This window comes from Camelina sativa, chromosome 10, assembly GCF_000633955.1.
Source record: "Camelina sativa cultivar DH55 chromosome 10, Cs, whole genome shotgun sequence".
NCBI classification, from domain to species: Eukaryota; Viridiplantae; Streptophyta; class Magnoliopsida; order Brassicales; family Brassicaceae; genus Camelina; species Camelina sativa.
This window is the reverse complement of record NC_025694.1, coordinates 11,460,970-11,487,954: the sequence shown is the minus strand read 5'-3', so window position 1 is coordinate 11,487,954 and position 26,985 is coordinate 11,460,970. Positions and strand designations below refer to the sequence as shown.

The 26,985-nt window shown below is 34.2% G+C and overlaps 6 protein-coding genes, 3 long non-coding RNA genes and 1 pseudogene across 11 annotated transcripts; 7 read left to right on the top strand and 3 right to left on the bottom strand.

The window, feature by feature from the left end:
* On the top strand, positions 5,239 to 6,883 carry LOC104718509 (probable WRKY transcription factor 28). Its single transcript, XM_010436264.2, has 3 exons — positions 5,239 to 5,849; positions 5,958 to 6,101; positions 6,247 to 6,883. Exons 1-3 carry the CDS (start codon positions 5,410 to 5,412, stop codon positions 6,635 to 6,637), a joined length of 975 nt encoding a protein of 324 aa, XP_010434566.1. The 5' UTR covers positions 5,239 to 5,409; the 3' UTR covers positions 6,638 to 6,883.
* LOC104718508 (exopolygalacturonase-like) lies at positions 13,160 to 14,876 on the top strand. The gene is made up of 6 exons (XM_019230705.1): positions 13,160 to 13,327; positions 13,417 to 13,560; positions 13,655 to 13,831; positions 13,915 to 14,204; positions 14,294 to 14,522; positions 14,616 to 14,876. The coding sequence occupies exons 1-6, from the start codon at positions 13,160 to 13,162 to the stop codon at positions 14,874 to 14,876; spliced, it is 1,269 nt and encodes a 422-aa protein (XP_019086250.1).
* Positions 15,619 to 16,901, top strand: LOC104718507 (probable purine permease 6). Its single transcript, XM_019230704.1, has 2 exons — positions 15,619 to 15,628; positions 15,712 to 16,901. Exons 1-2 carry the CDS (start codon positions 15,619 to 15,621, stop codon positions 16,782 to 16,784), a joined length of 1,083 nt encoding a protein of 360 aa, XP_019086249.1. The 3' UTR covers positions 16,785 to 16,901.
* On the top strand, positions 18,194 to 20,070 carry LOC104718500 (probable purine permease 6). Its single transcript, XM_010436257.2, has 2 exons — positions 18,194 to 18,310; positions 18,441 to 20,070. The coding sequence occupies exons 1-2, from the start codon at positions 18,259 to 18,261 to the stop codon at positions 19,607 to 19,609; spliced, it is 1,221 nt and encodes a 406-aa protein (XP_010434559.1). The 5' UTR covers positions 18,194 to 18,258; the 3' UTR covers positions 19,610 to 20,070.
* On the bottom strand, positions 19,479 to 20,773 carry LOC109127015. Its single transcript, XR_002033709.1, has 3 exons — positions 20,687 to 20,773; positions 20,066 to 20,437; positions 19,479 to 19,565 (listed from the first exon to the last, which is right to left on the bottom strand). It is a non-coding gene; the product is annotated as an uncharacterized LOC109127015 (long non-coding RNA).
* Positions 20,444 to 22,060, top strand: LOC109127013 (annotated as a pseudogene).
* Positions 21,593 to 23,203, bottom strand: LOC109127014. Of its 3 annotated transcripts, none has more exons than XR_002033706.1 (6): positions 23,111 to 23,203; positions 22,847 to 22,998; positions 22,447 to 22,667; positions 22,215 to 22,370; positions 22,069 to 22,112; positions 21,593 to 21,685 (listed from the first exon to the last, which is right to left on the bottom strand). It is a non-coding gene; the product is annotated as an uncharacterized LOC109127014 (long non-coding RNA). The 3 variants fall into 3 exon arrangements; XR_002033707.1 differs by having other exon boundaries at positions 22,249 to 22,370; XR_002033705.1 differs by having other exon boundaries at positions 22,069 to 22,370.
* LOC104718501 (probable purine permease 10) lies at positions 22,686 to 24,467 on the top strand. Its single transcript, XM_010436258.2, has 2 exons — positions 22,686 to 22,952; positions 23,114 to 24,467. Exons 1-2 carry the CDS (start codon positions 22,922 to 22,924, stop codon positions 24,265 to 24,267), a joined length of 1,185 nt encoding a protein of 394 aa, XP_010434560.1. The 5' UTR covers positions 22,686 to 22,921; the 3' UTR covers positions 24,268 to 24,467.
* LOC104718502 lies at positions 24,233 to 25,065 on the bottom strand. The gene is made up of 3 exons (XR_002033708.1): positions 24,827 to 25,065; positions 24,706 to 24,742; positions 24,233 to 24,324 (listed from the first exon to the last, which is right to left on the bottom strand). It is a non-coding gene; the product is annotated as an uncharacterized LOC104718502 (long non-coding RNA).
* Positions 25,340 to 26,966, top strand: LOC104718503 (probable purine permease 9). Its single transcript, XM_010436259.2, has 2 exons — positions 25,340 to 25,508; positions 25,680 to 26,966. The coding sequence occupies exons 1-2, from the start codon at positions 25,478 to 25,480 to the stop codon at positions 26,810 to 26,812; spliced, it is 1,164 nt and encodes a 387-aa protein (XP_010434561.1). The 5' UTR covers positions 25,340 to 25,477; the 3' UTR covers positions 26,813 to 26,966.

Here is a 26,985-nt window from a genome sequence, read left to right as displayed (position 1 = left end):
TTTTTCAAGGTTTAGAGATCGAGGCGAATGATATAATTACTCAGGCTTTGGACGATAAGTTAGCCTGGAAAGAGGCGCTCTCTTTTACGGCGGATCATGCCAGATCCATCTCTATCTTCGGATGTCCAGGTTTCTTCACCTGGTTGTCAGATTGATGGTTCTTGGAAACCAACCAATGTGCATTCAAGATTGGGCTAGTGGTGTTGCGTTAGTGAGGAGCGAACCTTGTTGTTGGGGGCCAAGTGTCAAAGCTGGAGCCCCTCCCCTACATTCGGAGTTAGAAGCGTTGTTGTCGGTCATGGAACGGTTACGTGCTGCAGGGATTGCTTGTCAACATTTCAAGACTGATTTTGCTGAGTTACTCACTATTGTGCAGTCCTTAAAGATTGGTCGTCCTTCTCCAACCTGTTTGATGATTTTAACTCGCTGGAGTCCTTCCCACTATTCTATATCTCTTTGATCCCGCGTGTGTCAAATACAAATGCAGATTGTCTTGCCCGTGTTTCGTGTTCTCTTATCTTTTGTAAACCCCTTCCCTCCAGCTTGGACAACTAACCGAGGAATTTCTTTTTAATTTATTGTTTGGTTGAGAAAAAAAAGTAAATAGATACACTTTTCGATTTAAAAAATAGTTGTAGATGAGTTCAAAATTATTAAAATAAAATTAATTTTAACAAAAAATATATATTTAATTCTTTTCATAAGTAAAAACAATATGTAAAAGTAAAGAGATAAAATTTTAGTTATAGAAAATAGTTATTTTTTTTGCTATAATACACTAATGTATATCCATTTACAAATCTACTATATACATTACTACTAAAAGTGTATTTGTACACATAAATATATTTTATTAAAATATACTTTTTAGTCTTTACTACTACCAACAAATTATCTTTATGAACACATTAAATAACTTATTATATGTCTATTTACTTTAACATTTTTATAGTTACAAAACACATACGTTAAGATTACATACTCTTATCTTATATATTACAATAGCAGTATTTTTGAATAAATTATTTGATTGGTCAAAAAAATATGAGACGATCTTTTTTTTTTTTTTTACTTCAACCATCTTTTTCTTTATGTAAAGGTGAGTATTTACATTTTTTCCATAAACAGTAATTAATTGTATATTTTCACAATCATTTTTTTATCTTATATAAAAAGTAATCATTTTTCTTGTAAAATTAGCAACTTAAAATTAAAATAAATAAACTATATTATAATTTCAAATTTTATGATATATATATATATAATTTCCTTATAATAATCTTTTTAAAATTTAAAGTTGTTTAAATTTTATAATTTTCTTATAAATGCTTTTTAATATTTTTAAAATTGTTAATAGTTTTGTTTTAAATTTAGAAGTTTACAAAAAAAATTTTTCTTTAAAAGATTCTAAATAAAAGAAGGTTTTTTCTTTATTTTACTTTTATATAAAACATTTTTATGGTAGGTTTTGAATTTTTACATTTTTATTTTTATGGCGGGTCCTTATTTAGAATTGACACGTGTCAACATCTGAATGATACAATTGACATGTGTCACAATCTTGTTAATTAGTAATTTTATCATCAAACTTTATATAATAAGATTATACCATATCGATAAATATTCCCCCGTATTGTAGCGCGGATTCGATCCTAGTGTATATACAAAATTTGGTTGATTATGTTTGATCCAAGTTTGTTTGGTCCAATATGGTAATAAACAGTAACTCTTCTACCTAGAAATAAAAATTTCGAACGAGAGATTTCTTTATAAACAATTTTTTTGTAGAGTTTCTGTCATATTATTAGATTTTAACAAAAAATGTCATTAATTTGCATTGTCGCCAAAATGTAATTAATCATAATATCATATAGTAACTCTCAACATATTCACGATAACAAGCAATGAAAAATATATGTTTCATTTTTTTCATATTAAAGATGGATTTAATGTATTTTATTATACTCTGTTAAACTCAAATTTCAGAAAGAAGATGTGTGTGAAAGAACAGAAAATACAAGAGATTCCTTTTTATTCATGTATAGTTTATATTTATATAATAATGTCACACATGACAAACCTAACAACAAACCTGCCCCAACTATTCTATTTTAAAAGCTAAAGTCAACAATTTCATTCTCTTTTCTTTTTATTTTTCTTTACGCTTTTTTTTTAAAAAAAAAGTGGTAATAATAATACGGAGTAATATGTTTACTAGAAAGTAGAAATAATATCTTTACATGTTAGGCACATATCCCGAAGATAGGTCAGACTTTTCAACTGCAGACAGTTACAGTTATATGTCAGTGTGTATAGCTAATGCTTTTTTATATATCATACTACAAGTTACAAATACAAAGAGGTCCACGGTCTTACTTAAGGGTAATTAAGAAGTTAATTTAAATGCGAGTCTATCTTATACTCAAGTTAAAGCTTTATATATATGTATATGATAACGTCAACAATTAGGCACCAATTACGGCGTTCAGCTTGTGCCTATATTAAACTATAAATGTTGTTTTATTGACATCTTCTACTTAGTATACATTTATGTGGTTAGGTACAAGAAGTGGATAGATACTACCATAATGGCAATTATTATTTGTAATAGAAGAATGAATATACATTTGACTTCGAAGGTTGAAATTTATTTGTGTTTAGAGAGACTAGTATTGTACTACTACTACTTATGGAATCCGATAATATATAGTTGCGGTTTTATTAATTTTGTTTCCAATTTTAAAGCATATGTATACGTACGATTAGATGTTTTTGGTCAAATGAGAGAATAGTTCTAAATTAGAATGTCTCTTTTGTGTTCGAAGAAAATTATTCGCTCCTTTTACTTCGACAAAAGATTAGTACCATAGATTGTTTATCGACTTTCTAGAAAACGTTTTTCAGCATAGTTTGTTTTGACCAAAAAGCGTTAAAAACATGGAAATTATGATTCAACTTTATTCATCGAGCAAAATCATATTATACACCTAAGCCATAGTCTTTTGATTTCATCATTTTTAGAAGTAACTGTATATCATAGCTAGTCACTACTGACTATATATCCGCATGTATGTAACTTGTGGCAATTAGTAAAAACATATATATATATATATATATATATATAGAGAGAGAGAGAATTAGAGATTATAATCTAAAATCTTAGGGGTAACACAAAAAGCAGAAATGAAAAAACAGAAGATTTTAAACCCTCCACCTACCTAACAAATGGATAATGGATTAATGGGTTGTGGGCGAAATCACAAGAACCATGAAATATAGTAAAATTTTAAACGAATATGCATCCCGGATATGTGTTCTTTGGACATATATATTTTAGCCATGTTTATTTCATAGTAAGCATTTCACTTTGACCACATTTGAAAGTTGATGTATGTCCCCTTCTCATTTGTCATGTCGGTTAGGCATTATATATATTTGTTCTTATCAATTCCCATAAACTGATGAAAGCGATTACTAGCTACATGAAAGAAAGCGTAAGGTTTTAATTCATAACAACTTCAATTACCCCACAATTATCGCAAAATAAAATTTGTACGAATAATATTTTCTGACTGTATATAAAGTAATTAACATAATGTTTCGTAATTTATGCAACAATTTAGTTTGACCACCTTTTCCTCAATAGAATATATTTTTTTAATAAATCTAGATGCTCTGTTTTTTAACTTGCCAACAGAAAGGTCTAATGTGAAAAGATTATACATAGCGTAACCATGATCTCATTTACCCGTCAGCATAAGTAACCCATCCACTCCACATAGCTACGTCACTTAAAAAAGTCCCATATGCAAACTAATTTTCATTTGAATGTTATACCAATTTCTTACACCACTTTTTATATCAAAATTTTCAATATCAAGAGAATCATATATATATATATATTTTATATACGCAAAAAATATGTAGGGTCTAAATTATTGCCTCTTGACTATGAATTATTGAATTGTATATTAAGGTTCGTGAAGCAGCAAGTGAAGAAGAAGGGAAGAAGAGAAGAGACAGTCTCTCTAGCACGTGCCAAGTCATGTGTCGGCTACGGTCAAATGCCGGTGCCATTATTTCCACGTGGCAGCCTAACAATCCCAAAAAAACATTTTTTGGAGTATTTATTTTCATACAACTTTAATTTTGTTCTGTTTGAATCTTTGACTGCCTCTTACTTCGTTCTTCACACCAAGCCAACCGGCGGGTGACGGACTGTTTCCGGTTTCCGGTCACTTTATAGTCTTCTCGCTGACTAAGACTCCTTCAATTACGACGCCTTTTATCCACGCGCCGCTTCGTCGTAGCGCGTGTTTCTTTATTCCGTCCACTGTGTCACGTGTAGAGTGGTGAAAAGTGAAAAACATATCGAAAGTGAGAAGAGAAACTACTTTTCATGTCTTTGCTTTTTGGCCCCATAAATAAAGGAAGTAAACAAATAGATCCCCCAAAATTTACCCATGTTTATCAAAATGTGGATAAAATANAAAAAAAAAAAAAAAAAAAAAGTAAAAGTTTTGGGAGATTTAAAGATGATGAATTGATGATACGCAATTTTAAAGACTTCAAGAAATATATCTATTGGTATGTAGTAGGACTTGCAATTAAATAAATTTTGGACGAAAGCATTATATATATATATATATATATATTTTGAAAATACAGAAGCTAATTAAGTATGTTTCCTCACTAGAAGCCAGTTTTGCAGCTCTATTTTTTGTCAACTTAGCTTTATGTAAAGTTCTTATTGCCAGCAACCAAAAAAAAGTCATTCAAAAGGCATTGCATGATCTCATACATAAAAACTAATATCCACTTCTATATCTTTTTGTTGAATATATATATCATAACTTGCTTAAAGATAGTCCACATTAAACTTTATAACACATTTGACTGATAAAATAATAAAAAATGAGTTTTTTTTTTCTACATATGGATTCGAAATTTCTACTGATAAACGTGGGGGAAAAAATTGGTAAATGAAAAATGAAATCTTTTAACAGACGAATCATAAAATTAATCTGCATAGAGAAAAGAGTTATACAATTTAAACTGAAATTGGTTAAAAACAAAGTTAATAGAAAAACAAAAGTAGCAACACAAGTATGAATTCACACACGTACCATTGAATTATATCCGATTATACTTTTTATATAATTTACTTAATTCCAAACCAACTAGCCAAAATCATAATAATATTCTTCTCTCTCTACCTTTTTTGAGTTTCAAAATGCATAAATACGAGAAAGGGAGACGAAGACCCAATTAATGTCCAAGCACCAATCTAGACCTCTTAGGAAAAAAACCTAAAAACCTAATCCCCAAACCTAAAAAGGCTTCTCTCCTCTCTTCTTCTTTGTCTTCTCTTTGCTCTTTTTGTTTCTCTCTTCATTGTTGTTCTTCACCATGTCTAACGAAACCAGAGATCTCTACAACTACCAATACCCTCCATCATTTTCCTTGCACGAAATGATGAATCTGCCTACTTCAAATCCATCTTCTTATGGAAACACCATCTCATCGCAAAACGGCTTCGATCCATCTTCTTACTCCTTCACCGATTGCCTCCAAAATACTCCAGGAGCGTATGAATCTCTACTTCATCACAAAACTTTTGGTCTTTCTCCCTCTTCCTCAGAGGTTTTCAACTCTTCCATCGATCAAGAATCCAACCGCGATGTTACTAATAATGACGTAATCAGTGGTGGTGCATGCACCGCGACTACAACTAGGGTATCTGCATCTTCTTCCTCTAGTGAGGCTGACCATCCCGGTGAAGATTCCGGTAAGGGCGGGAGGAAACGAGAGTTAGTCGGAGATGAAGAAGATCAAAGTTCCAAAAAAGTGTAAGCCATATAACTATATATATATAGGATTATTGATGGAATAATATATGGAATAAGAAAATATTCTAGCATGTGTATACTAATTTTATGGTGTGTATATGATTTCAGTGGGAAAACAAATAAGAACGAGGTGAAGAAACAAAGAGAGCCACGAGTCTCGTTTATGACTAAAAGTGAAGTTGATCATCTTGAAGATGGTTATAGATGGAGAAAATACGGCCAAAAGGCTGTTAAAAATAGCCCTTATCCAAGGTAAATTACTTATTTCCTTTTTTCTTATTTTCTTTGCATTTGCGTTGCAAAGTCTTGTTCTTAGTTTGACCGTAAAAATGTGTTACAAAAATGCGGACCATTATAGTGTAACTGATATTAGCCAATGCAATCCAAAATATAATAGGAGTTACTATAGATGTACAACGCAAAGGTGCAACGTGAAGAAACGTGTGGAGAGATCGTTTCAAGATCCAACGGTTGTGATTACAACTTATGAGGGTCAACACAACCACCCGATTCCCACTAATCTCCGAGGAAGTTCTGCCGCTGCTGCTATGTTCTCCGCAGACGGCCTCATGACTCCGAGAAGCTTTGCACATGATATGTTTCGGACGGCGGCTTATACTAACGGCGGTGCTGCGGCGGCTGCCTTGGATTATGGATATGGACAAAGTGGTTATGGTAGTGTGAATGCAAACCCTAGTTCTCATCAAGAGTATAATCATAATGGGGGTGATCAATATGAGCTCTTGAGGGAGATCTTTCCTTCAGTTTTCTTCAAACAAGAGCCTTGATGGATCATTGTTATAACTACATATATACATTCATATATATATATATATATATATATATATACTACTTATATATATTGGGAGAGAACAAAACTTATATATATGTATAACTTAAGATCTTATTTTGTCTCTCTTGTTTGCATGTAGATATCTTTTCATGAGAGACTTAGACGGAGATTGGGTTTGGATTATATTTGATGATGTTGGATACATTTTTCGCTTCGACTTTGTAATATAATATTTTCCATTTTTGGGTAGTTTTACTTAGTGAACATTATGAATCTATGATATTATGTAGTGTAATGTGTACTGTCATCATATGTAGAAGGGACAAAGACATAACTCTAGCTAGGATTCTAGGATATTCCTCCCAAATGTTGATTATATACATATGGGTTTTGGGAAACTTAATTTTTAAATTACTAGTTCAAATGGTAAATTTATTATTTAAAATTTTGGTTGTTCATTGTGAACATTCACTAATTCTCACAGTTTTTGAAAATATCAACCAGCTCATATGAGATGAAGAATATATAATTGAGATTTTAATATAAGGGCGTCGTCGATATTAAAATTTGAAGTTGTGGACGACGAATATCTATGAGTGTGAACAAGTGAAGTAAAAAAACAAACCAAGTTGAGTTCTACCTTTAGCTTGTGTCCTAAGAGAAATGGACCCAGATACAGATTTGACTACCTTCTGCTTTCTATCTTATCCACACACACATGGAAACATATATAGTCTGTGGACCAATAATATTACCCCTACCATCAAAATTGAAAACAATGTTTAAATTCCATTAGCGAGAAATTTACATAAGAATACAAAATAATAATAACAAACTAAACATTATTTTTAAAATATATCAAAACTCAAACTAGTAAAGAGAACGATGCGAAAAAAGAGCGTTAGAGCATGGGCATTGGTGACTCATGGTTTTTAGTCTTTCAATTTTAATATTATTATTTAGAAAGTTTTTTATTTTTAGTATGAGCATTGGTATCTATTTGTATTTGGTCCCTGAATAAAATAATAATATTTTGAAAGTTTAAACATTAAAAAATTACAAAGTTACAAAAAGTTGAAAAACAAAAAACATACAATTAAGAAATTAAAAATAGAAAACATAAAACATACAAACATCAAAAGTAAAAACAAACATTTTATTCAATTCACAAAAATTTTAAAATTAATCTTCATTACCCGGAAAATGTCCAAAGTTAGTCCAAATATGCTCAATCAAATCATATTTTAGTTGGTCATGGACTTATTTATCCCGAAGTCTTGTTTGACGAGTAATCGTAGTGCCGATATTTGAACCCACACCGGCGGCACCAACGGTATATGTTTGATCCACATATTCTCCGTGTTGAAATTCAGAAACTTGGTTTCGGAAACTGTATGTATGTCCTTCATCTTCGACAATCATATTATGGAGTATTATGCATGCTCTTATAACATTTACCATTTTGTATTTATCCCATAACCAAGATGGTTAATAACGGTGAATCTAGCTTGCAAGACTCCAAAGGCACGTTGTTCTGTCTAGAAGGTGGAAAACTTTCCCAACGAAAGTTTTCATTTATACCACCTTCTTGACTGTTAAGCAGGTTTAAGTAAGAAGAAGACTGATAATCCATATGAGGAATCTTAGAGAATGAGTAGAGAAAAGAAGGGGTTACAAAATGAAAGAGATTTATGATGTAAGTAGAAAGAAGATGGTTGAGGTTTAATAGGTTAGAAGGTAACTTGCAATAAGTAGCAATTCATAACGAGCTAACAACCACAGTCTAATCACAATTTATGACAAGTACACTTCACAAAAGCATTCAATTTATGTGACTAAACAAGAAACTATGAACAAACCAGACCAAAATGTCACCAACAAGGACCAGCTAGTTCGTATACATTACGAAGCAAGCATAGCAATTAACCAGGCTATTTAACTACACATTACTAGAGACAAACCTTTATTTCGATAACCCTATACACAGAGACCATATACACAGAGACTAATCAACCTTATACACAGAAACTAATCGACCATACACACAGACACATAGACCATATACACATAGACAAACCTTTATTTCGATAACCCTATACACAGAGACTAATCGATCTTATACACAGAGAGTAATCGACCATACACACAGACACAAAGACCATATGCACAGAGACAAACCTTTATTTCGATAACCCTATACACATAGACCATATACACATAGACTAATCGATAACCCTGAAGCAAATCAGCGAAATCTCAAATTGGAGGAAGAACACAAACCTTATTTCGCTCGATTAAACCGCCGGACAAGCTTCGGGAGAAACAGTAGATCGTTTGCGGCTTGAAATCGGTGGAAAAGAGAAAGAATATTGAGGGAATTGATCGTTTTCGGTTTGAAATCGGCGGAAAGACACAGAAGACACAGAAGACACAGAAGACACAAAAGATCGTTTTCGTCGCCGTCGAGATAGAAGAGAGAATTCGAGAAATTTCTCTCGAGAAAGTGTTTTGTGTTAACCCTACCCAAAATCTTCTCTCAATCACCGCCTTCCACGTGTCCAAATAGACGGACGAAAAATATCCCGTTTAAAGAGTCGTTTTTTCAATATTGGGCCATTTTTGATTTAACTTTAAAAACCAAATGCCGGGGGACGGCCCAAGTATACACCATTGCACATGGTCTAATTAGAGAAAAAGATCTCTTTGGTAACGTGTAAATATGTGTTTGTACAAATGAAAAATATAGGCAACAGAATGATTGATGAACTAGAACTAGTTTATTGTTGATAACATATACATTTTGAAGAAAAACAAATCCAAATATTTATCCAACAATAGCAAATTCCTACTAAAAGTGTTGTTGTAAATACTAAATAGTAATTAAACTGTACTGTAGAATCCAAGAGGATATTCCACTATGCAGCAAATTAAATGTAATACCAAATATATGAAAAAGTAATAGTAGTAGTAGTATTTTGGAGCGCATTTATGTCATATAAGTATATAACAAAGTCACTGAATTTAGCTGAAAACATGAGATGAAATGATTAATGAGAGACCATCATAGATCATGTGGCTTTCTGAATTCCAACATGTGCTCCGATGTAATTACAAAAATCTTTATAAAAAAAATAGTTCCATCATAGATATTAGATCATGTAACTTTCATTTTCCTGTTTAAAAACTATATTAAATTTTGAAATTCAACTGATATGTCCAATCTCGAATCTGTTCATGATCAATTATCATACTCAAACACAGTAGTTAAAAAAAAAAAAAAATTGAAGTATTGAAGTGTTGTGACACATTCACAGTTCTCACTCGCAAAATTTGCATTGGAGTATTTTTTAAACAAGAAAAAAGAGAACTTGAAAGTTCTATCAATAATTCTAACAAAGCTAAGCAGGTAGGTAAGTTCGCAAAAACGTTATAGAAATTTTGAGAGACATACGTATAAAACCTTTATATATTCTAGATTTTGACTAAATGCGTACATGTTTTGACTGAGAATGATTTGGCATACACAGATGTGATCAAACCAAGTCCAATCATAAATCGAATCATACGGAAAAATCTATTTGACACAAATCTGTATTAGATGAAATGAAACATATATTTTAGTATACGAATTAGTATACTAAGGATGGACAATAGACAGTCAAATCTGCAGATGAATCTACCTGGATATTTACTAAGGATGGACAATACACAGTCAAATCTGGCTACCACCAGCTATCTAAAGCCTCCATAGAGAATTCAACTGAATCTTCTCAAGCTAGTGTAGTTTGGAAATCCCTCTGGTCTATTTCGGCTCCACCTAAAGTAAAGCATTTATGGTGGAGAGTCCTGCACAATGCTATCCCAGTTGCGGAAAACCTATCACGTAGACGTATCCACACCTCACCAGATTGTATCTTTTGTGGAGAAGTTAACGAATCCACTTTGCATCTTCTTTTCCAATGTCGATATGCAAGAGAAATCTGGGAGCTTTCACCCATATGCACACCCTCAGGTCAGTTTGCTAGTCAAAATTCCATATTAGACATCATAAAAGACCTACTCTCTAGCAAAGATCCTGTTGATCCAATGGTATATATATTTCCCTTTATTGGATGGCGCATATGGAAAGCTCGTAATGATTTAGTTTTTAATAATAAAAGATGGGCAATCCCAGAAGTCATTAATCAAGCTATAGTGGATTATCGAATGTGGAAGGAAGCTCATATAGCTACACAGCATGATCTTCAACAACATAAGGAGAGGAATCAGTCAGCTAGTCCTTTACAGAGACATAATTTATATAACACCTCCTCCTTTTATTGTTATACAGATGATTCTTGGATCAACCCTAATAGCAAAGCTGGATTTGGATGGACTCTTCATGACGCACAAGGAAGGTGTGTATTCAAGGGTGCCTCTTCGATAGAGCCGGTCAACTCTGCCCTTGAAACAGAAGCAATAGCGCTTAGGGAAGCTATAATCCAGATAAATAGATTTGGTTATAAAAATGTCACATTTTGTGGAGATTCGTCTATTCTCTATCATTATCTGGAGTCTGCAACAAAACAACGATTTCCATCTCTGGTTGTCTTAGAAATCCAAGGATATTTGGATGATATTCTCGCTCTTACAAAAGGCGACCATTGCTTCCAATTTATTGGTAGACAAACCAATATAATAGCTGATACTTTAACTAGGGAAGCTAGAACAAAGAGTTTTTCTTATGTTATCTCTTGGGTTCAATAGATGTAACTCTAAACATTGTAAAATATTTTTATTTTAATGGAAAATTGGCTGACAAAAAAAAAAACATATATTTTAGTATTTTCTAGTTTTCAGCAATATATTAATTTGCTGATACAAACAAAATCTCGATGATAATGATTTTTTTTCTTTTTTTTGCTTTTTCGGGGTCGTTATCAAATTCACCTAACAAAAACAAAAAAGAAAGCGAGAATGTTAGAAAGAGAAGCAAAGTTATAAAAGATCTTCCGGGAGAATCAAGTAATTGCCAAACCTCCTAGTCCCTAGACAACTAAATGATATGACAAACATTTTATAATATAGCAAAAACATACACAAGTCTAGAAAGCTCCGTTTTAAAATAAAAAAAAATAAAAAGAATCTTTTATCTTAAAAACAAAATAAATTAAATTACGTCAATTGCCAATGACCGATTGATTTTGTAATATCATCAAAATGAAAAATGCATGGATATTGTTGAAAATGTTTATAGTTGACAAACTCATCATATGGGCGCATGCAAAATGTTACAAACGAAGACGTAAACTCACTGGGTCAGGCAAAATACTACATTCGACTGTATTCAACCTAAAATATGAAATCCTTTGTATTATCAACAAATATATAAACAAACAAGTAATATACAGAGTTTATAAACAACCATATGCGTTTTAGGGATATATCATTTGGTCAGTTGGTCTTATAGTTTTAATTACCACCTTCTTTTTGACTTACATTTTCACATTATATTATGTTGTTGAAAGTATATGATATGTTTCGAATGAGGACCAATCTTCTCAATCAATAATTGGAGTTTGTGGTAAATAAATAATGTATTCACTATCCTTCCTCATACATCTTTGATACGTCTCTTCCTATCCAAATGACAGATACAAATACAATACTCCAACTTTTAGGGACGTCAATTACTCAATTTAACTATTTAAGTGTCATTATCACTTCTAATTAAGTGGACATAAATAATGGAAAATCGATAATTTCATACCTGAGCTAAGGGAGTATGTTCAATTTATACATGATGTTTAACTTTGTGCAAATCCAAACATTAAGTTAAATCAAATTTAAATTTACAACTCCAATTCTTCAAACTGTGTTAATACATACCTAAGACGTAACGGTGTTAAGAGACCGTTAACGACTTCTGACGTGGACGCAACATATGAACGACGTCGTTTTGAAACCAAAAGAAAAAACTTCTTTTGATCAAAACGACGTCGTTTTCTTCCTTCTTCTTCTTTCTTAAGACCGTTATAACTTATGTATGTATTAGCACAATTTGAAGAGTTGGGGTGTTGAATTTAAATTTTATTTAACTTAATGTATGGATTTGAACAGGGTTAAACATCATGTTGGAATTGAACATACCCCTTAGCTGGGATATATAATTACCGATTTTCCCATATATAATCTTCATTACAAGGATTGTATTAACACGAAATTATCCAAATCGATCGCTTAATAAAATTCTCCAAATAATGTAGTAAATGGGCCCAAAAAATATGAAAATCCAAATTGAGCCCAAAGTTGTGATCCAATGAACGGTTAAGCTCTCACGAAGCTCCTACAAGGCACAAGCTGAGGTGGTGGGAAAGAAGAAGAGAGAGATCGTGGTGGTAAAAAGTAAAACGGTTAACAAACTGTAAAAGATGAATTTTTTTTTTTTCTTCAAATAAATTTACAGTTTTGAAAGCAGAAGTGAACTTTCGAAAACACTCTGGAAAGCAGTTTTCAATCTTTAGGAGCACTGGTCGAGATGGAGAGTTTTCGTTACCTGAAAATATTCTTAATCTTCATCTCCACATTATCCTCCTGTGTAGCAGGAACCTTGTCTCTGCGAAACAGAGTAGACAAAAGCTCTGTTTCCTTTGTTAATGTCCGTAGCTTCGGTGCTCGAGCTAATGACCACAGAGACCACACCAAGGTTTGCTACAGATCTGTGTTCTTTTTTTTTGTAGATTCATCTATTTAGTGACAAGAATCAGCTAATGAATTGATGTTTTTTTGTTAAAGGCCTTTGTAGCAGCATGGGACAAGGCATGTAAATCATCTTCAAGCTCTGTACATCTTATAATCCCAAGAGGTGAATTCTCTGTTGGTCCTCTCAGATTCTCTGGTCCTTGCACTAACGTATCAAATCTCACTGTCCGAGTTAAGGTAGTGTAGTTTCCAACACTCTCCATAATCTGTCTTTGTTTTGTCATTTGTTTTTGATTTAATGGTTTCTTATTGCTCACGTAACTGAAATTAGGGTCATCTCAAGGCCTCGACTGATCTTTCAAAGTATAGATCAGGCGGTGGTTGGATTGAGTTTGGATGGATCAATGGCTTAACGCTTACTGGAGGTGGTACATTTGACGGTCAAGGCGCTTTAGCTTGGCCGTTTAATAACTGTACTTCTGATTCTAACTGCAAACTCCTCCCAACTGTGAGAATAGTACTCTACAAACATTGAGTTTTGATCTTAAAGTTTTCTCTTTTCTTTAATCGAAACCATGCGGTTGATTTCAGAGCTTGAAGTTTGTGGGGATGAACAGAACAGTTGTAAGAAGGATAAGCTCAGTGAACAGCAAGTTCTTTCACATAGCGTTAGTAGAGTGTAGAGACTTCAAGGGCACAAGACTCAACATCACTGCTCCTTCTGATAGTCCAAATACAGATGGTATCCATATCGAACGCAGCTCGAATGTGTATTTCTCGCGTTCACATATCGCAACTGGAGATGATTGTGTTTCCATAGGACAAGGAAATTCTCAGATCACAATCACAAGTATCAAATGTGGACCAGGACATGGTATCAGGTAAAAAATGTAACAAAACCGCTTTTTGTTTTTGTAACTTGTTTCTGCTGTTGAGTTTATGAAACGGTTTGTTTCTTTTGAAATTAAAGCATTGGGACTTTAGGGAGATATCCAAATGAGAAAGATGTGAAGGGGCTAGTGGTGAAGGATTGCAAGATGAGTGGTACGACGAATGGGATAAGGATCAAAACTTGGGCTAATTCTCCTGGTCTAAGTGCTGCTACCAACATGACTTTTCAGAACATTATTATGAACAATGTGACTAATCCAATCATCATTGATCAGTCTTATTGTCCTTTCTCTTCTTGCATTTCAAATGTGAGTCTTCTTTAACACTCAAGATAAGAATGTTTTAACTGAAATGGGTCTGAGAGAGATGTTTTGATTGATTTTTTGTTGTTGTTGTTGTAGGTACCTTCGAAGGTTAAGCTGAGTGATATATATTTCAAGAACATAAGAGGCACATCATCTTCACGGATAGCAGTGCAGCTGCATTGTAGCAGAGGAATGCCATGTAAAAAAGTATACTTGGAGAATGTTCATCTTGACCTTTCTTCTTCTTATGAAGGAAGAAAACAGAACAGTAACAGAGGAGATGAAGCTGTCTCTTCTTCTTGTAGAAACGTTAGAGTTAATTACATTGGGACTCAACTCCCACCTCCATGCCACTAATCATCATCTATCATCACTATGATCGATTCATCATTTTGAAGTTTCTCTTGTAGTAGACTTTTGTGCTTTCTTTTGGGACACGTTTTCTTCATATCGGTCATATTAAGTTTGAATCTTTTGTCTATACATAAATTACTAGTACCCTCAGGAAAATTCTTAGCTAAAATAAGAAAAAATATGATTAGAAAATAGTGGTTGGTAACAAAATTTGATTTGTTTAAATATTAGATCCTACAAAAATGGAGGAGATGGTTCATTCCAAGAGAGCCACTTAACAATTTCCGGGTAATGGATAGTAGCAAAGTATAACAATATATTCCTTCCGTTTTTTATTACTTGTCATTCTAGAGTTAAAATTTTGTGTCATAATACTTGTCGTTTTGGATTTCCAATGCAAATGTTTGGTAAATATTCCAATTTTATTTAACTGTTTTAATGTTTTAACCAATCAAAAGATTAGAAAATATATTTAAAAGGAATAAAACAATAAAATTAATGGTTTTCTTAATTTGTGTGAAACAACCTTAACGACAACTAATAAAAAACGGAGGGAGTAGCAATTATTATATTAAAAGCTGAAATCTTAATGTAAAATAATACAAAGTTTATTTATATAGAATAATTTATGAATTCTCCTTTGCCTGTTATATAAGTAAGCAACACCATCTTTATTCGTTCCCTGAGATATTGCTCCTTATCATGGAACTAGAATCAGAAACTCAAGAGCTCCATCTTCGCGTAAATGGCGGTAGGTATTCTAACAGAAATTTCAGCGAAGAGCTTCTTGTGTTCTTGTCTTACTTATGTTCTTGTTCTGTAACATGTTTTGATGTAGAACCTGAAGGGAAAAATTCAACAAAAGAGAGAAGTCATAACTACTCATGGAGGTTAAGAGTGTCTCTCTACGTTACTCTCCTCTTAGCTGGAGAGACAATAGCCACTCTATTAGGTAGACTTTACTACGAAAAAGGCGGTAAAAGCACATGGCTCGAGACCTTGGTTCAGCTTGTTGGGTTCCCTCTAACCCTTCCTTGCTATTACTACATAAAGCCTGGACCGTCCAAGACTAAAGCCAAAACCAAATACACTTATTCTTCTTTCTTGACACTATCTTTAGTGTATACTGGACTTGGCTTGCTTGTTGCTGGACACTGTGTTATGTACTCCTTTGGATTACTCTACCTTCCTGTCTCAACTTTCTCTTTGATCTCTGCGTCACAATTGGCTTTTAATGCCATCTTCTCTTACTTTCTAAATTCACAAAAAATTACACCTTTCATACTCAATTCACTTGTTCTCTTAACCACATCTTCTACACTTCTAGTTCTCCAAGATGAGCCTGAATCTTCTTATTCTTCTTCCTCTAAGTCAAGTTATGTGATTGGGTACATCTGCGCGATAGGTAGCTCAGCAGGGTATTCTCTGGTGCTTTCTTTAACAGATTATGCGTTCGAAAAGATCCTAAGGAAATACACTTTCAAGGTGATTTTAGATATGGCCACATATCCATCTTTAGTGGCTACTATTGCAGTTGTGGTTGGACTTTTAGGAAGTGGTGGGTGGAAAATGTTGAGGATGGAAATGGATGAGTTTGAACTTGGGAAAGGCTCGTACGTTTTGATAGTTATCGGTTCGACGATATCATGGCAAGCTTGTTCGATTGGTAGTATTGGTTTGATTCTTGAAGTTTCATCACTATTTTCTAATGTCATAAGCACTCTTTGTTTACCCGTTGTTCCTGTTCTCGCTGTTGTGTTCTTCCGCGATGAGATGAACGGAATCAAGTTCGTTGCAATGCTTTTGGCCATTTGGGGATTTGTTTCGTATGCTTACCAGCATTATGTCGAGGAGCGAAATCCAGAAGAAGAGCAAGAGCCACAAGATGATAAATGTCATGTCCAAGCTTAGACAAAGATCCACGAACCAAAGCTCTTGTAAATTTGAACCAACAATATGATATAGTTAACGGTTTAAGTAGTAGACATTAGAATAAAACTGGATACTTTCTAAGAAATCAAGTGTACTCAAGGCCTCTCTGTCTTTCTTGTATCTTTATTAACTTCTGAATACAGTTCAAGACTCAAGTGATAAGAGGACACAAAACCAAATACATCAAGTTAGAAAAAAAAAAAAAAAAAAATTCAAGTAGAGACTCTAAAATGAGGGAACAAATTATTGTAAAGACTAAATTGTCTATATAGAATTAAGACATTTACCAATTTACTCACCATTTTTGAGTATTCTATTCCATGTTTTGTGACTTTCATTTTCAACCACAATTAATATTTTGCAGTTTTAAGTTTCAACACTGACAAAGTTACCTAGGATTTATATGCATGTTTGTCAAAGTTTGTTTCACTTCACTTTTGTCTTTTATTATATAGAGATTTGGAGACTTCTTTACCCACTTTTTGAAGTTACTCCACGTATGCCACTTTTTAATACTCCTAGCTTTTTTAGTAATTTGTTAAGTTTCAAAACTGACAACATTTACTTTCCCTCATTTTATATGCACATATTTGTTTTTATTAAATAAAAGAATAACTAGGTACTACCTTGCTATTATCCGCATGCTGAACTTTTTTTGATAAAAAATTATATTAATTTATTTTGTTATTATTTTATTTATTAGTTTTTAAAATTTAAGTTGCTAAACGGAAATGATATATATATTTTATTTTATTAGATTTTTGATAAAAATTTATCGGTTCAAATAAAAAATGTTGATAAAATTTTGTAGTTGTAAATTTTATTAAATTAGATTTGTAAAATCGTAGCTGTTAAAATTTTAATAATTTTTTTTTCAAGTATGAATAAGTTTAGATTCGAATAGATTTTAGTTACTTTTGTAGATTTTATTTCATTTTGTAGATTTAATTTGATCTGTCTACGATTTTTTTTGTTTATTAATAATTAATAAAAATTAATTAATTAATTAAACTTTTCTAATGGCAAGTGAATGTTATTTCTTACACATTTTAAGGTTAGTTTCATATTTGTACTTCCCAATTAATATAGCAGGATATATTTACCTAAATTATTTGTATTAAATAAAAGATAATAGGATGGAAATATTATCTAAAATATTATATCTTCACTTGTGTTTCTGATTATATTCTTATTTTATGTAAGTATTTAAGAATAATATATTAATATATTTGGTAATTTTTATTTGACTAAATTTTATGATAGAATATCTTTTTTGATGACTATTTATCTTTATTTGGTTAAAACCTTAAGATGGTTTGTTGACCTTTCTCTCTTTTCAATTCTTTTTCTCTTATATTATAGATACTTTATGTAACGCATTTGCATGTATTAGTAAATCAAGCATACATCATCTTTATTTGTTCCCTGAGATATAGCTCCCCCTCTGGTTTCTATGATGGAAATAGAATCAGAAACTCAAGAACTCTGTCTCCATGTCAATGGTGGTAAGTAGTTTACACATAAGAACATGATTCAATCTATCAAACAATCCGAAAATTCGGCATAGATAGAGCCTCTTGTGATCTTGTCTTTTATATACTCATGTTCTTGTTCTGTTTCATGTGTTGATGATAGAACATGCAAGGAATTTTTCAACGGAACAAAGAAGTCACAGCTACTCGTGGAGGATAAAAGTGTTTCTTTATGTATTTCTCCTCTTAGCTGGAGAGACAATGGCCACTCTTTTAGGTAGACTTTACTACGAAAAAGGCGGTAAGAGTACATGGCTCGAGACCTTGGTTCAACTTGTTGGGTTTCCTTTAACCTTTCCTTGTTATAATTACATAAATCCTGAGCCTTCCAAGACTAAATCCATCACCAAAGAAACCACCTCCTTCTTGACACTATCTTTAGTGTATATTGGAATTGGCTTGGTTGTTGCTGGACAGAGTGGTTTATACTCTTTTGGATTACTCTACCTTCCTGTCTCAACTTTCTCTTTGATATCTGCGTCTCAGTTGGCTTTTAATGCCGTCTTCTCTTACTTAAACTCCCAAAAGATTACACCTTTTATACTCAATTCACTTGTTCTCTTGACCTTATCTTCAACACTTCTTGTCATCCAACCTGAGCCTGAATCTTCTTCAAAGTCCTTGGCCAAATACAATTATGTGATTGGATACATCTGTGCGTTTGGTAGCTCAGCTGGGTATTCTTTGACGCTTTCGTTGATAGATTATGCTTTTGAAAAGGTTCTAAAGAAGCACACTTTCAAAGAGATTTTAGATATGGACACATACCCATCTATAGTAGCTACTTGTGTTGTGGTGGTTGGACTTTTTGGAAGTGGTGGGTGGAAAACGTTAAGGACAGATATGGAAGAGTTTAAACTTGGGAAAGTGTCTTACATTGCGATAAACATCGGTTCCACGATATCATGGCAAGCTTTTTCCATTGGTTGTTTGGGTTTGATCCTTGAAGTTTCATCGCTTTTCTCAAATGTCATAAGCACTGTTGGTTTACCTATTGTTCCTTTTCTCGGTGTTGTGTTCTTCCATGATGAGATGAGTGGAATCAAGTTGATTGCATTGGTTTTGGCCATATGGGGATTTGTTTCTTATGCTTATCACGACTATGTCGATGATCAAAAACCAGAAGAAGCAAATCAGGAGAAAGAAGAAGAAGAGATGATGAAGCTTTCTCAACCTGAAGAAGCAACTCAGGAGAAAGAAGAAGAAGAGTTGATGAAACTTTCTCAACCTGAAGAAGATGCACAAGAAGAAAACAGTCATATCCAAGCTTAGTTAAAGATCCAAGAACCAAAACTCTTGTAATTTTGCACTACTATAATTTCAAGTAAGCAGTTACATATACAGTAGACTAGACACCACAACAAGAAAATTAAAAACTTTCTAAGTCAAGTGTTGTTGAAACCCTTGTCTTGTTGTATCGTTTGTTGACTTTCTAAATCCACTTCTATCCTATAGGCTATACAGAAATGTGTAATACCAGCAACGATAATTAAAGCAATCAATTTTAGCAGATAACCATGTCATATTTGCGATATTTCCGTTTCGTGAGTGTGACATCAGAGATAACCACAACAAAAAGATACAATGCTATACTCTGCTTTGTCATTTTGCAGTGCATCTGAAACACCGAAAACAAGAGCAAACAACGAAAGCAGAGAGACAGATAGGCTAATGCATCCTTGAGAAAACAGAGCTTTGAATAGAATAACAAGGGAACAAAAACAATACCACTTGGACGCCGCCACTGACATAACAAATAAACAATGTAGTGACTTAAACAGTAACTCTTTTATTCCATCGCAGGAGTTTGGCTTCTTGTATCTCTGTTAATTTCTGATATACTGCATTGGTTAAACAAAAGTTTTCTTAGAGCCGCCATTCGAAGGTTACAAGAATTCCAAGTCATGTGTAAGCCAAACAAGAAAAGTCAATGGTCAACATGAGACTACTAAGTTATGATACTACTGTCATCTATCGCCTGCCCCATCTATATAATGGATCTAGTAAAGTCTGTCAAGTTTGATAGTGAAACTTATCTGGGGTCTGTAGTTATTATAACATAACTATCAATTTGTGTATAAAGAAAGGTCTCTTGCGTATCTGCAAGACATCACAGAAGAAAGAAATCAATAAAAAACAATATTCTTTCTTTCTCACCTTCTCATTTCTCATGGACAGATCTCAAGAACACTATGCCAATGGTATGCAAAAAGCACCTGATAACATTAGATCCTTTGTTTCTTTTTTTTTTTTCATGAAATATAATAATCATGAGTGTTAAATTTTCAGGTGACCAGAACTTAGAAGCAAACCTACTAGATCATGAGGTAACTGAATCATTATCAGTACCTCAAACGAAGAACTGTAAAAGGTGGCTCCGTGTCTGCATGTACGCAATCTTTGTCATCTTCTGCCAACCACTTGCTACAATTCTAGGTAGATTTTACTATGAAAATGGAGGGAAAAGCACATATGTGGTAACACTTCTTCAACTCATTGGCTTCCCTGTACTGGTTCTCTTCCGCTTCTTTTCACGAATCAGACAACCCAAATCAACAGATACAAATTTCAGTAAATCCCCTTCCTTCAGCACCCTTGCACTGGACTGCTAGTGTCTGCTTATGCTTATTTGTCAGCAGTTGGGTTGCTCTACTTACCAGTCTCTACTTTCTCCCTTATCATGGCCTCACAGTTGGCCTTCACTGCCTTTTTCTCGTATTTCCTCAACTCGCGAAAGTTCACTCCTTTCATAGTCAATTCTTTGTTTCTCCTTACGGTTTCCTCTGCCCTCCTCGTGGTCAACACTGTCTCGGAAAACACAACAAATGTTTCTAAAGAAAAGTATGTGATTGGGTTCATATGTGCCATCGGTGCTTCCGCTGGGATTGGATTGGTGCTATCTCTGATACAACTGCTCTTCAGGAAAGTTTTCACAAAGCATACATCCTCAGCAGTCCTGGAATTGGCCAATTACCAATCTCTTATTGCAATTTGTGTGATACTCATAGGACTGTTTGCAAGTGGAGAGTGGAAAACTCTGCCAAGTGAGATACGAAACTACAAACTGGGGAAAATGTCATATATCTTGACTTTGGCCTCAGCAGCTATTTCATGGCAAGTATACACTGTTGGTTTTGTGGGATTAATCTTCGAGTCATCTTCTGTGTTCTCCAATTCCATAACTGCTGTCGGGTTGCCTATCGTTCCAGTTGTAGCAGTGATCGTTTTCCATGATAAGATGGACGCATCAAAGATCTTCTCCATAGTTTTAGCTATTTGGGGCTTCCTTTCATTTGTCTATCAGCACTACCTCGACGAAAAGAAGTTGAAGACTTGCCCACACAAACCCTGTCGAGCAAAATACGCAAACATGTCACACAATCAAACAAATTTTTTTTGTGCATGACAATCATGCATATTACATACATAAAGCTTGTCCGTGTAATTTCTGTAATTGTCAATGCAAATGGGACGCATGTCTCTTGAGCATATATATCAGAAATGTGCAAGTCTCTTTGGCCAAATTTCCAGTATTGAGTACAACTGTAATTTTATACATAAGGTACCCACATCTCAGGTATGTAGAACTTTTTTTCTTTTTATAAAATTGTACATTACAAGCAGGGTGATAAAGCAGACATTTCTCTAACATAAAACCATGTCTATTTTGTGATATTTTCATCACGTGAGAGTGACACACGATAAAAATTGAACAGTTAACTATAACTTACAAAGATATTAATGCACTATACTCTTTCTAGTTTTTGAAATGCACCTGACAGAAACAAGAGCAAACAACAAATCATGTACTGTATAATATAATGAAAAAAGAATATATCTTAGACAAACAGGTCCCGACATCCTTGGGGAAACAAACCTTTGAACAAAAACTAAATGACCAGAAATAATACCATTTAGAAGTCTATGACTAAATAGATTGTAAAGCGACTTCTCTGCCGTCCAAGATATTATTGTTACAAATGTCTTCTCTTGAAAAACTTCAAGACTAGCCAGGGAAACCCCAAACGTGTTCCTAATCCACATGCCACCAGCACCATATAAAAACAGTCGGACAGAGCAAGCCAAAGAAATTTATAAAGATGACAAACCTTCAAAATTGTCGTCCTCAAGATCACACAATCATAGAAATTGTGCACATGTTCATATATGTGTATGCGTGGAGTTTATGTTTGTCTATATAAGTATGTGGTTCATGTTTCTTCAAGTTGCAGAAAAAAATCCTGAATGATCATTGTTCCTTGACTTAACTCATCTCTTGGTCAACAATAGTGGCATCTTTGCATGCAGAAAGACTACAGGAACTAAAATCCTGGAAAGAGAAGAGATATATATGGTTGGCATTTACTGAATGTGGGACCAAGAACAATGAAAACTTAGACGGTGACCGATTCCTAATCTCTGAAAATATAGCTATAGCATACCTTACCCATATCAAAGGAGCAATCATTTGGTAGCATTTATATACCAAGAAAATTAATAACAAGATACCTAATACTTAAAATTTGTTCAGAATATCGTCTGTTCCTCCTTGTCCATCTCCAAGGAGGTCATTCCAAATCCAACATGACAGGGGATCAAGAGCTACAAGTCATCGGTGAGTAAGCATAAACCAGTTCGTAGTGAACGTACTAGTCTTTCATCTTCAAAAAAAAAGAAAGATTAATACGGTTATGATATTTTATTATTCAATATATGAAACAGTTAACAACAAAATAAAGTATATACTAATTTGCGTTATCTTCCCTCACTTACCAGTTCAGCAGGGGAAAGAACCAAATCTGACAGTTCAAGATGAAAGAGATTCGGTCAGCAGCAGCCAAACAGAAGTATCTCACTCAGACAAATACAAACGGTGGCTCCGGGTGACTATCTATACATTCCTTGTCATTTCAGGCCAAACAGTTGCTACAATTCTGGGGAGATTATACTATGACAACGGAGGAAACAGTAAATGGCTAGCAACGGTAGTTCAACTTGTTGGCTTTCCTGTCCTATTTCCATATTATCTCTTCTCACTCAAAACACATGAAACAACTCCTAGAGATGGAAAAAGAACCTCACCGAGGAACCGTGTATTGGTTTACGTAGTGCTTGGACTTCTCGTAGGAGCAGATTGCTATCTGTACTCCATCGGACTGCTTTACTTGCCTGTTTCTACCTATTCCCTGATCTGTGCATCTCAGTTAGCCTTCAACGCTTTCTTCTCTTATTTCCTCAACTCACAAAAACTTACTCCTATCATTTTGAATTCTCTTTTCCTACTTACTATATCTTCCGTCCTCCTTGCGTTCAATAATGAGGAGTCAACTGCCACAAAAGTTACAAAAGGAGAGTATGTCAAAGGTTTCATATGCACTGTTGGTGCGTCTGCTGGGTATGGTCTAGTCTTGTCCCTACAACAGCTAGCCTTCCTTAAAGTCCTAAAGAGGCAAACTTTCTCAGAAGTTATGGATGTTATAATTTACGTGAGTCTAGTGGCCAGCTGTGTTAGCATGGTGGGGCTTTTTGCTAGCAGCGAGTGGAAAACTTTGAGCAAAGAAATGGAAAACTACAAACTTGGGAAGGTATCCTACATTATGAACCTAGTGTGGACAGCTATTACCTGGCAGGTATTCTCCATCGGTGGCACAGGACTAATCTTCGAGCTTTCCTCTCTATTCTCAAATGCAATAAGCGTTCTGGGACTCCCAGTGGTTCCTATCCTGGCTGTCATCATTTTCCATGACACAATGAATGGGTTAAAGGTGATTTCTATGATCCTAGCTATTTGGGGTTTTGCTTCCTATGTCTACCAACAATATCTTGATGAAAAAAACTTGAAGAAAAGTCAAGGAATCACAACAACAGAATCCCCTGACCCATCAGAAGCAGAAGAGTCATTTGGCAATCAAAATAAGCTGAAATCTTGAAAGATGGTGTTCCACAGTTTACAGACTTCATCGAGCTGATATCGGCCTGGAGGCAGCCTACAATGAAGAATAAACATACAATAATTTTGATGCAACTCAAATGAAGTCTCCGCTGAATTTTTGTTTTTTGCATCATTGTAACAGGAGATAGATTTCATTTCAATAAATAGTGAATGACTCTGGTTTAGTTTTGATTATGACTACCCAAAGTACATCGTAAGCTCAGTGAAACGGCATTACCAAGCTCAAAACAGCTGATTACAAAAGTTCATCGTTTAAAACTTGGAATCATAACAACTAAAGATGAGTACTACGAAAATGTGTAAGCAGAATGATAATAGCAGACTTTTATTTAACCAAAAACCATGTCAATTTTGTGATATTTTCAATTTGTGAGTTTGTCACCCGGTAAAAATTGACCAGTTAGACATGACTTACGAAGATATTAATGCACTACTGCGCTTTCTAGTTTTACCTGAAACAACGACAAACATAAAATCATGTCTAACTAAAAAAAGAAGAAATCTTAACAAGACAGGTAAATGACCAGAAATAGTACCATTTGGAAGTCTCATTCATAGCAGTTAATAAAGTGACTTCCTCTGCCACCCAATATTCTTTTGAAAAGATAAGACATTTATGACATAAAGTCCATAAATGTGTTCCTAATCCATATGCCTGATCATAAGAGAAAGATAATCAGACGGAACAACCCAAAGAAATTAAAGAAGGCGAAGAACTTTCAAAATAGTCATCCTGACAGGTCACACAATCATACAAATTGTGTTCATGCGTGTTAAGTTTCTATCTATGCGTATGGTTGATGTGTCTCCATACAGCTTTAAGATACTGAGTGAATAATGGCGACACATCATTTTCCTTCTTGACTTGACCCGACCCATCTGTAGATCAACAATAGTGACATCTCTGGTTGTAGATAACAAAAGATATTAAATTCATGGCAAGAGAAAGATATCTACAATTTGGCATTTACTGAATGTGGGGACACATACAATGAAAACTTAGACGGTGACCGATTCCTATTCCCTTAATATATAGCTACAGCATGTCTACCCATATCAAAGAAGCAATCACTTGGTAGCATTGGTAACCAAGAAAATTGATAATAAGATACCTAATACTTCAAATCTGTTCAGAACATTGTTAGTTCCTCCTTGTCCATCTCCAAGGAGGGGATTCCATATCCACTATGAAGGGGGATCAAGAACTACAAGTCATTGGTGAGTAAGCATAAACCAGTTCGTCAAGAACCTACTGGTCTTTTATCTTAAGAAAAAAAAGAACCGAAAAGATTATCATGGTATCTTATAATTCAATAATATATCAAAATTCATTTTGTGTGACAACAAATAAATCGTAAACTAATTTCTTGTGTTATTATCACTTACCAGTTCAGCAGGAGAAAGAGCCAAATCCAACAGATAAGGATGAAAAAAATTCGGTCAGTGGCAGCCAAACAAACTCTAATACATACAATCGGTGGCTCCGGATAGCCGTCTATACATTCTTTGCCATTTCAGGCCAATCAGTTGCTACAATTCTGGGGAGACTATACTATGACAATGGAGGAAACAGCAAATGGCTAGCAACAGTAGTTCAGCCTGTAGGCTTTCCTATTCTACTTCCATTTCATCTCTTGTCAGTCAAAACACATACAACAACTCAAAGAGACGACAAAATAACCTCACTTAGGAACCGTGCAATGGTTTACATAGTGCTTGGACTTCTTGTAGGAGCAGCTTGCTACCTATACTCCATCGGGCTGCTTTACCTACCCGTTTCTACCCTGTCCCTGATCTATGCATCACAGTTAGCCTTCACAGCTTTCTTCTCTTATTTCCTCAACTCACAAAAACTTACTCCTATCATTTTGAATTCTCTTATCCTCCTCACTACATCTTCTACCCTCCTTGCATTTAATAATGAAGAATCAAATTCCAAAAAAGTTACAAAAGGAGAGTATGTCAGAGGTTTCATATGCACCATTTGTTCATCTGCTGGGTTTGGTCTACTTTTATCCCTACAACAGCTAGCCTTCCGTAAAGTTCTAAAGAAGCAAACTTTTTCAGAAGTTATGGAGATGATAATCTACGTGAGTCTAGTGGCCAGTTGTGTTGGCGTGGTGGGGCTTTTTGCTAGTGGCGAGTGGAATACTTTGAGCAATGAAATGAAAAACTACAAACTTGGGAAGGTATCCTACATTATGAACCTAGTGTGGACAGCTGTTACCTGGCAGGTATTCTCCATCGGTGGCACAGGACTGATCTTCGAGCTTTCCTCTCTATTCTCAAATGCAATAAGCGCTCTGGGACTCCCAGTGGTTCCTATCCTGGCTGTAATCATTTTCCATGACAAAATGAATGGGTTAAAGGTGATTTCTATGATCCTAGCTATTTGGGGTGTCGCTTCCTATGTCTACCAACAATATCTTGATGAAAAAAACTTGGAGAAAAGTCATGGAATCTCAACAGTAGAATCCCATGACCCACCAGATGCAGAAGGGTCAAATGGGCAATCAAAATAATACGATATTTCGACGACGATGTTACAATGAAGACTAAAAATAATACATCTTTTGATGCAACTGAAGTGAAGTCTCAGCTTGACACATTTTGCATCGTTGTAACAGGAAGTAGATTTCAGTAAATAAATAGTGAGCGACTCTGGACTCTGGTTTAGTTTTGAATATGTTCGCCA

Excerpts from the sequence above, each read along its gene's own strand:
- LOC104718509 (XM_010436264.2), top strand. The coding sequence starts at position 5,410 with ATGTCTAACGAAACCAGAGATCTCTACAACTACCAATACCCTCCATCA. Across the intron at positions 5,850-5,957 it reads GATCAAAGTTCCAAAAAAGT|TGGGAAAACAAATAAGAACG; the intron begins GTAAGCCATATA and ends ATATGATTTCAG. Across the intron at positions 6,102-6,246 it reads AAAAATAGCCCTTATCCAAG|GAGTTACTATAGATGTACAA; the intron begins GTAAATTACTTA and ends AAAATATAATAG.
- LOC104718508 (XM_019230705.1), top strand. The coding sequence starts at position 13,160 with ATGGAGAGTTTTCGTTACCTGAAAATATTCTTAATCTTCATCTCCACA. Across the intron at positions 13,328-13,416 it reads ACCACAGAGACCACACCAAG|GCCTTTGTAGCAGCATGGGA; the intron begins GTTTGCTACAGA and ends TTTTTGTTAAAG. Across the intron at positions 13,832-13,914 it reads ACTGCAAACTCCTCCCAACT|AGCTTGAAGTTTGTGGGGAT; the intron begins GTGAGAATAGTA and ends GGTTGATTTCAG.
- LOC104718500 (XM_010436257.2), top strand. The coding sequence starts at position 18,259 with ATGATGGAAATAGAATCAGAAACTCAAGAACTCTGTCTCCATGTCAAT. Across the intron at positions 18,311-18,440 it reads CTGTCTCCATGTCAATGGTG|AACATGCAAGGAATTTTTCA; the intron begins GTAAGTAGTTTA and ends TGTTGATGATAG.
- LOC104718501 (XM_010436258.2), top strand. The coding sequence starts at position 22,922 with ATGACAGGGGATCAAGAGCTACAAGTCATCG. Across the intron at positions 22,953-23,113 it reads TCAAGAGCTACAAGTCATCG|TTCAGCAGGGGAAAGAACCA; the intron begins GTGAGTAAGCAT and ends CTCACTTACCAG.
- LOC104718503 (XM_010436259.2), top strand. The coding sequence starts at position 25,478 with ATGAAGGGGGATCAAGAACTACAAGTCATTG. Across the intron at positions 25,509-25,679 it reads TCAAGAACTACAAGTCATTG|TTCAGCAGGAGAAAGAGCCA; the intron begins GTGAGTAAGCAT and ends ATCACTTACCAG.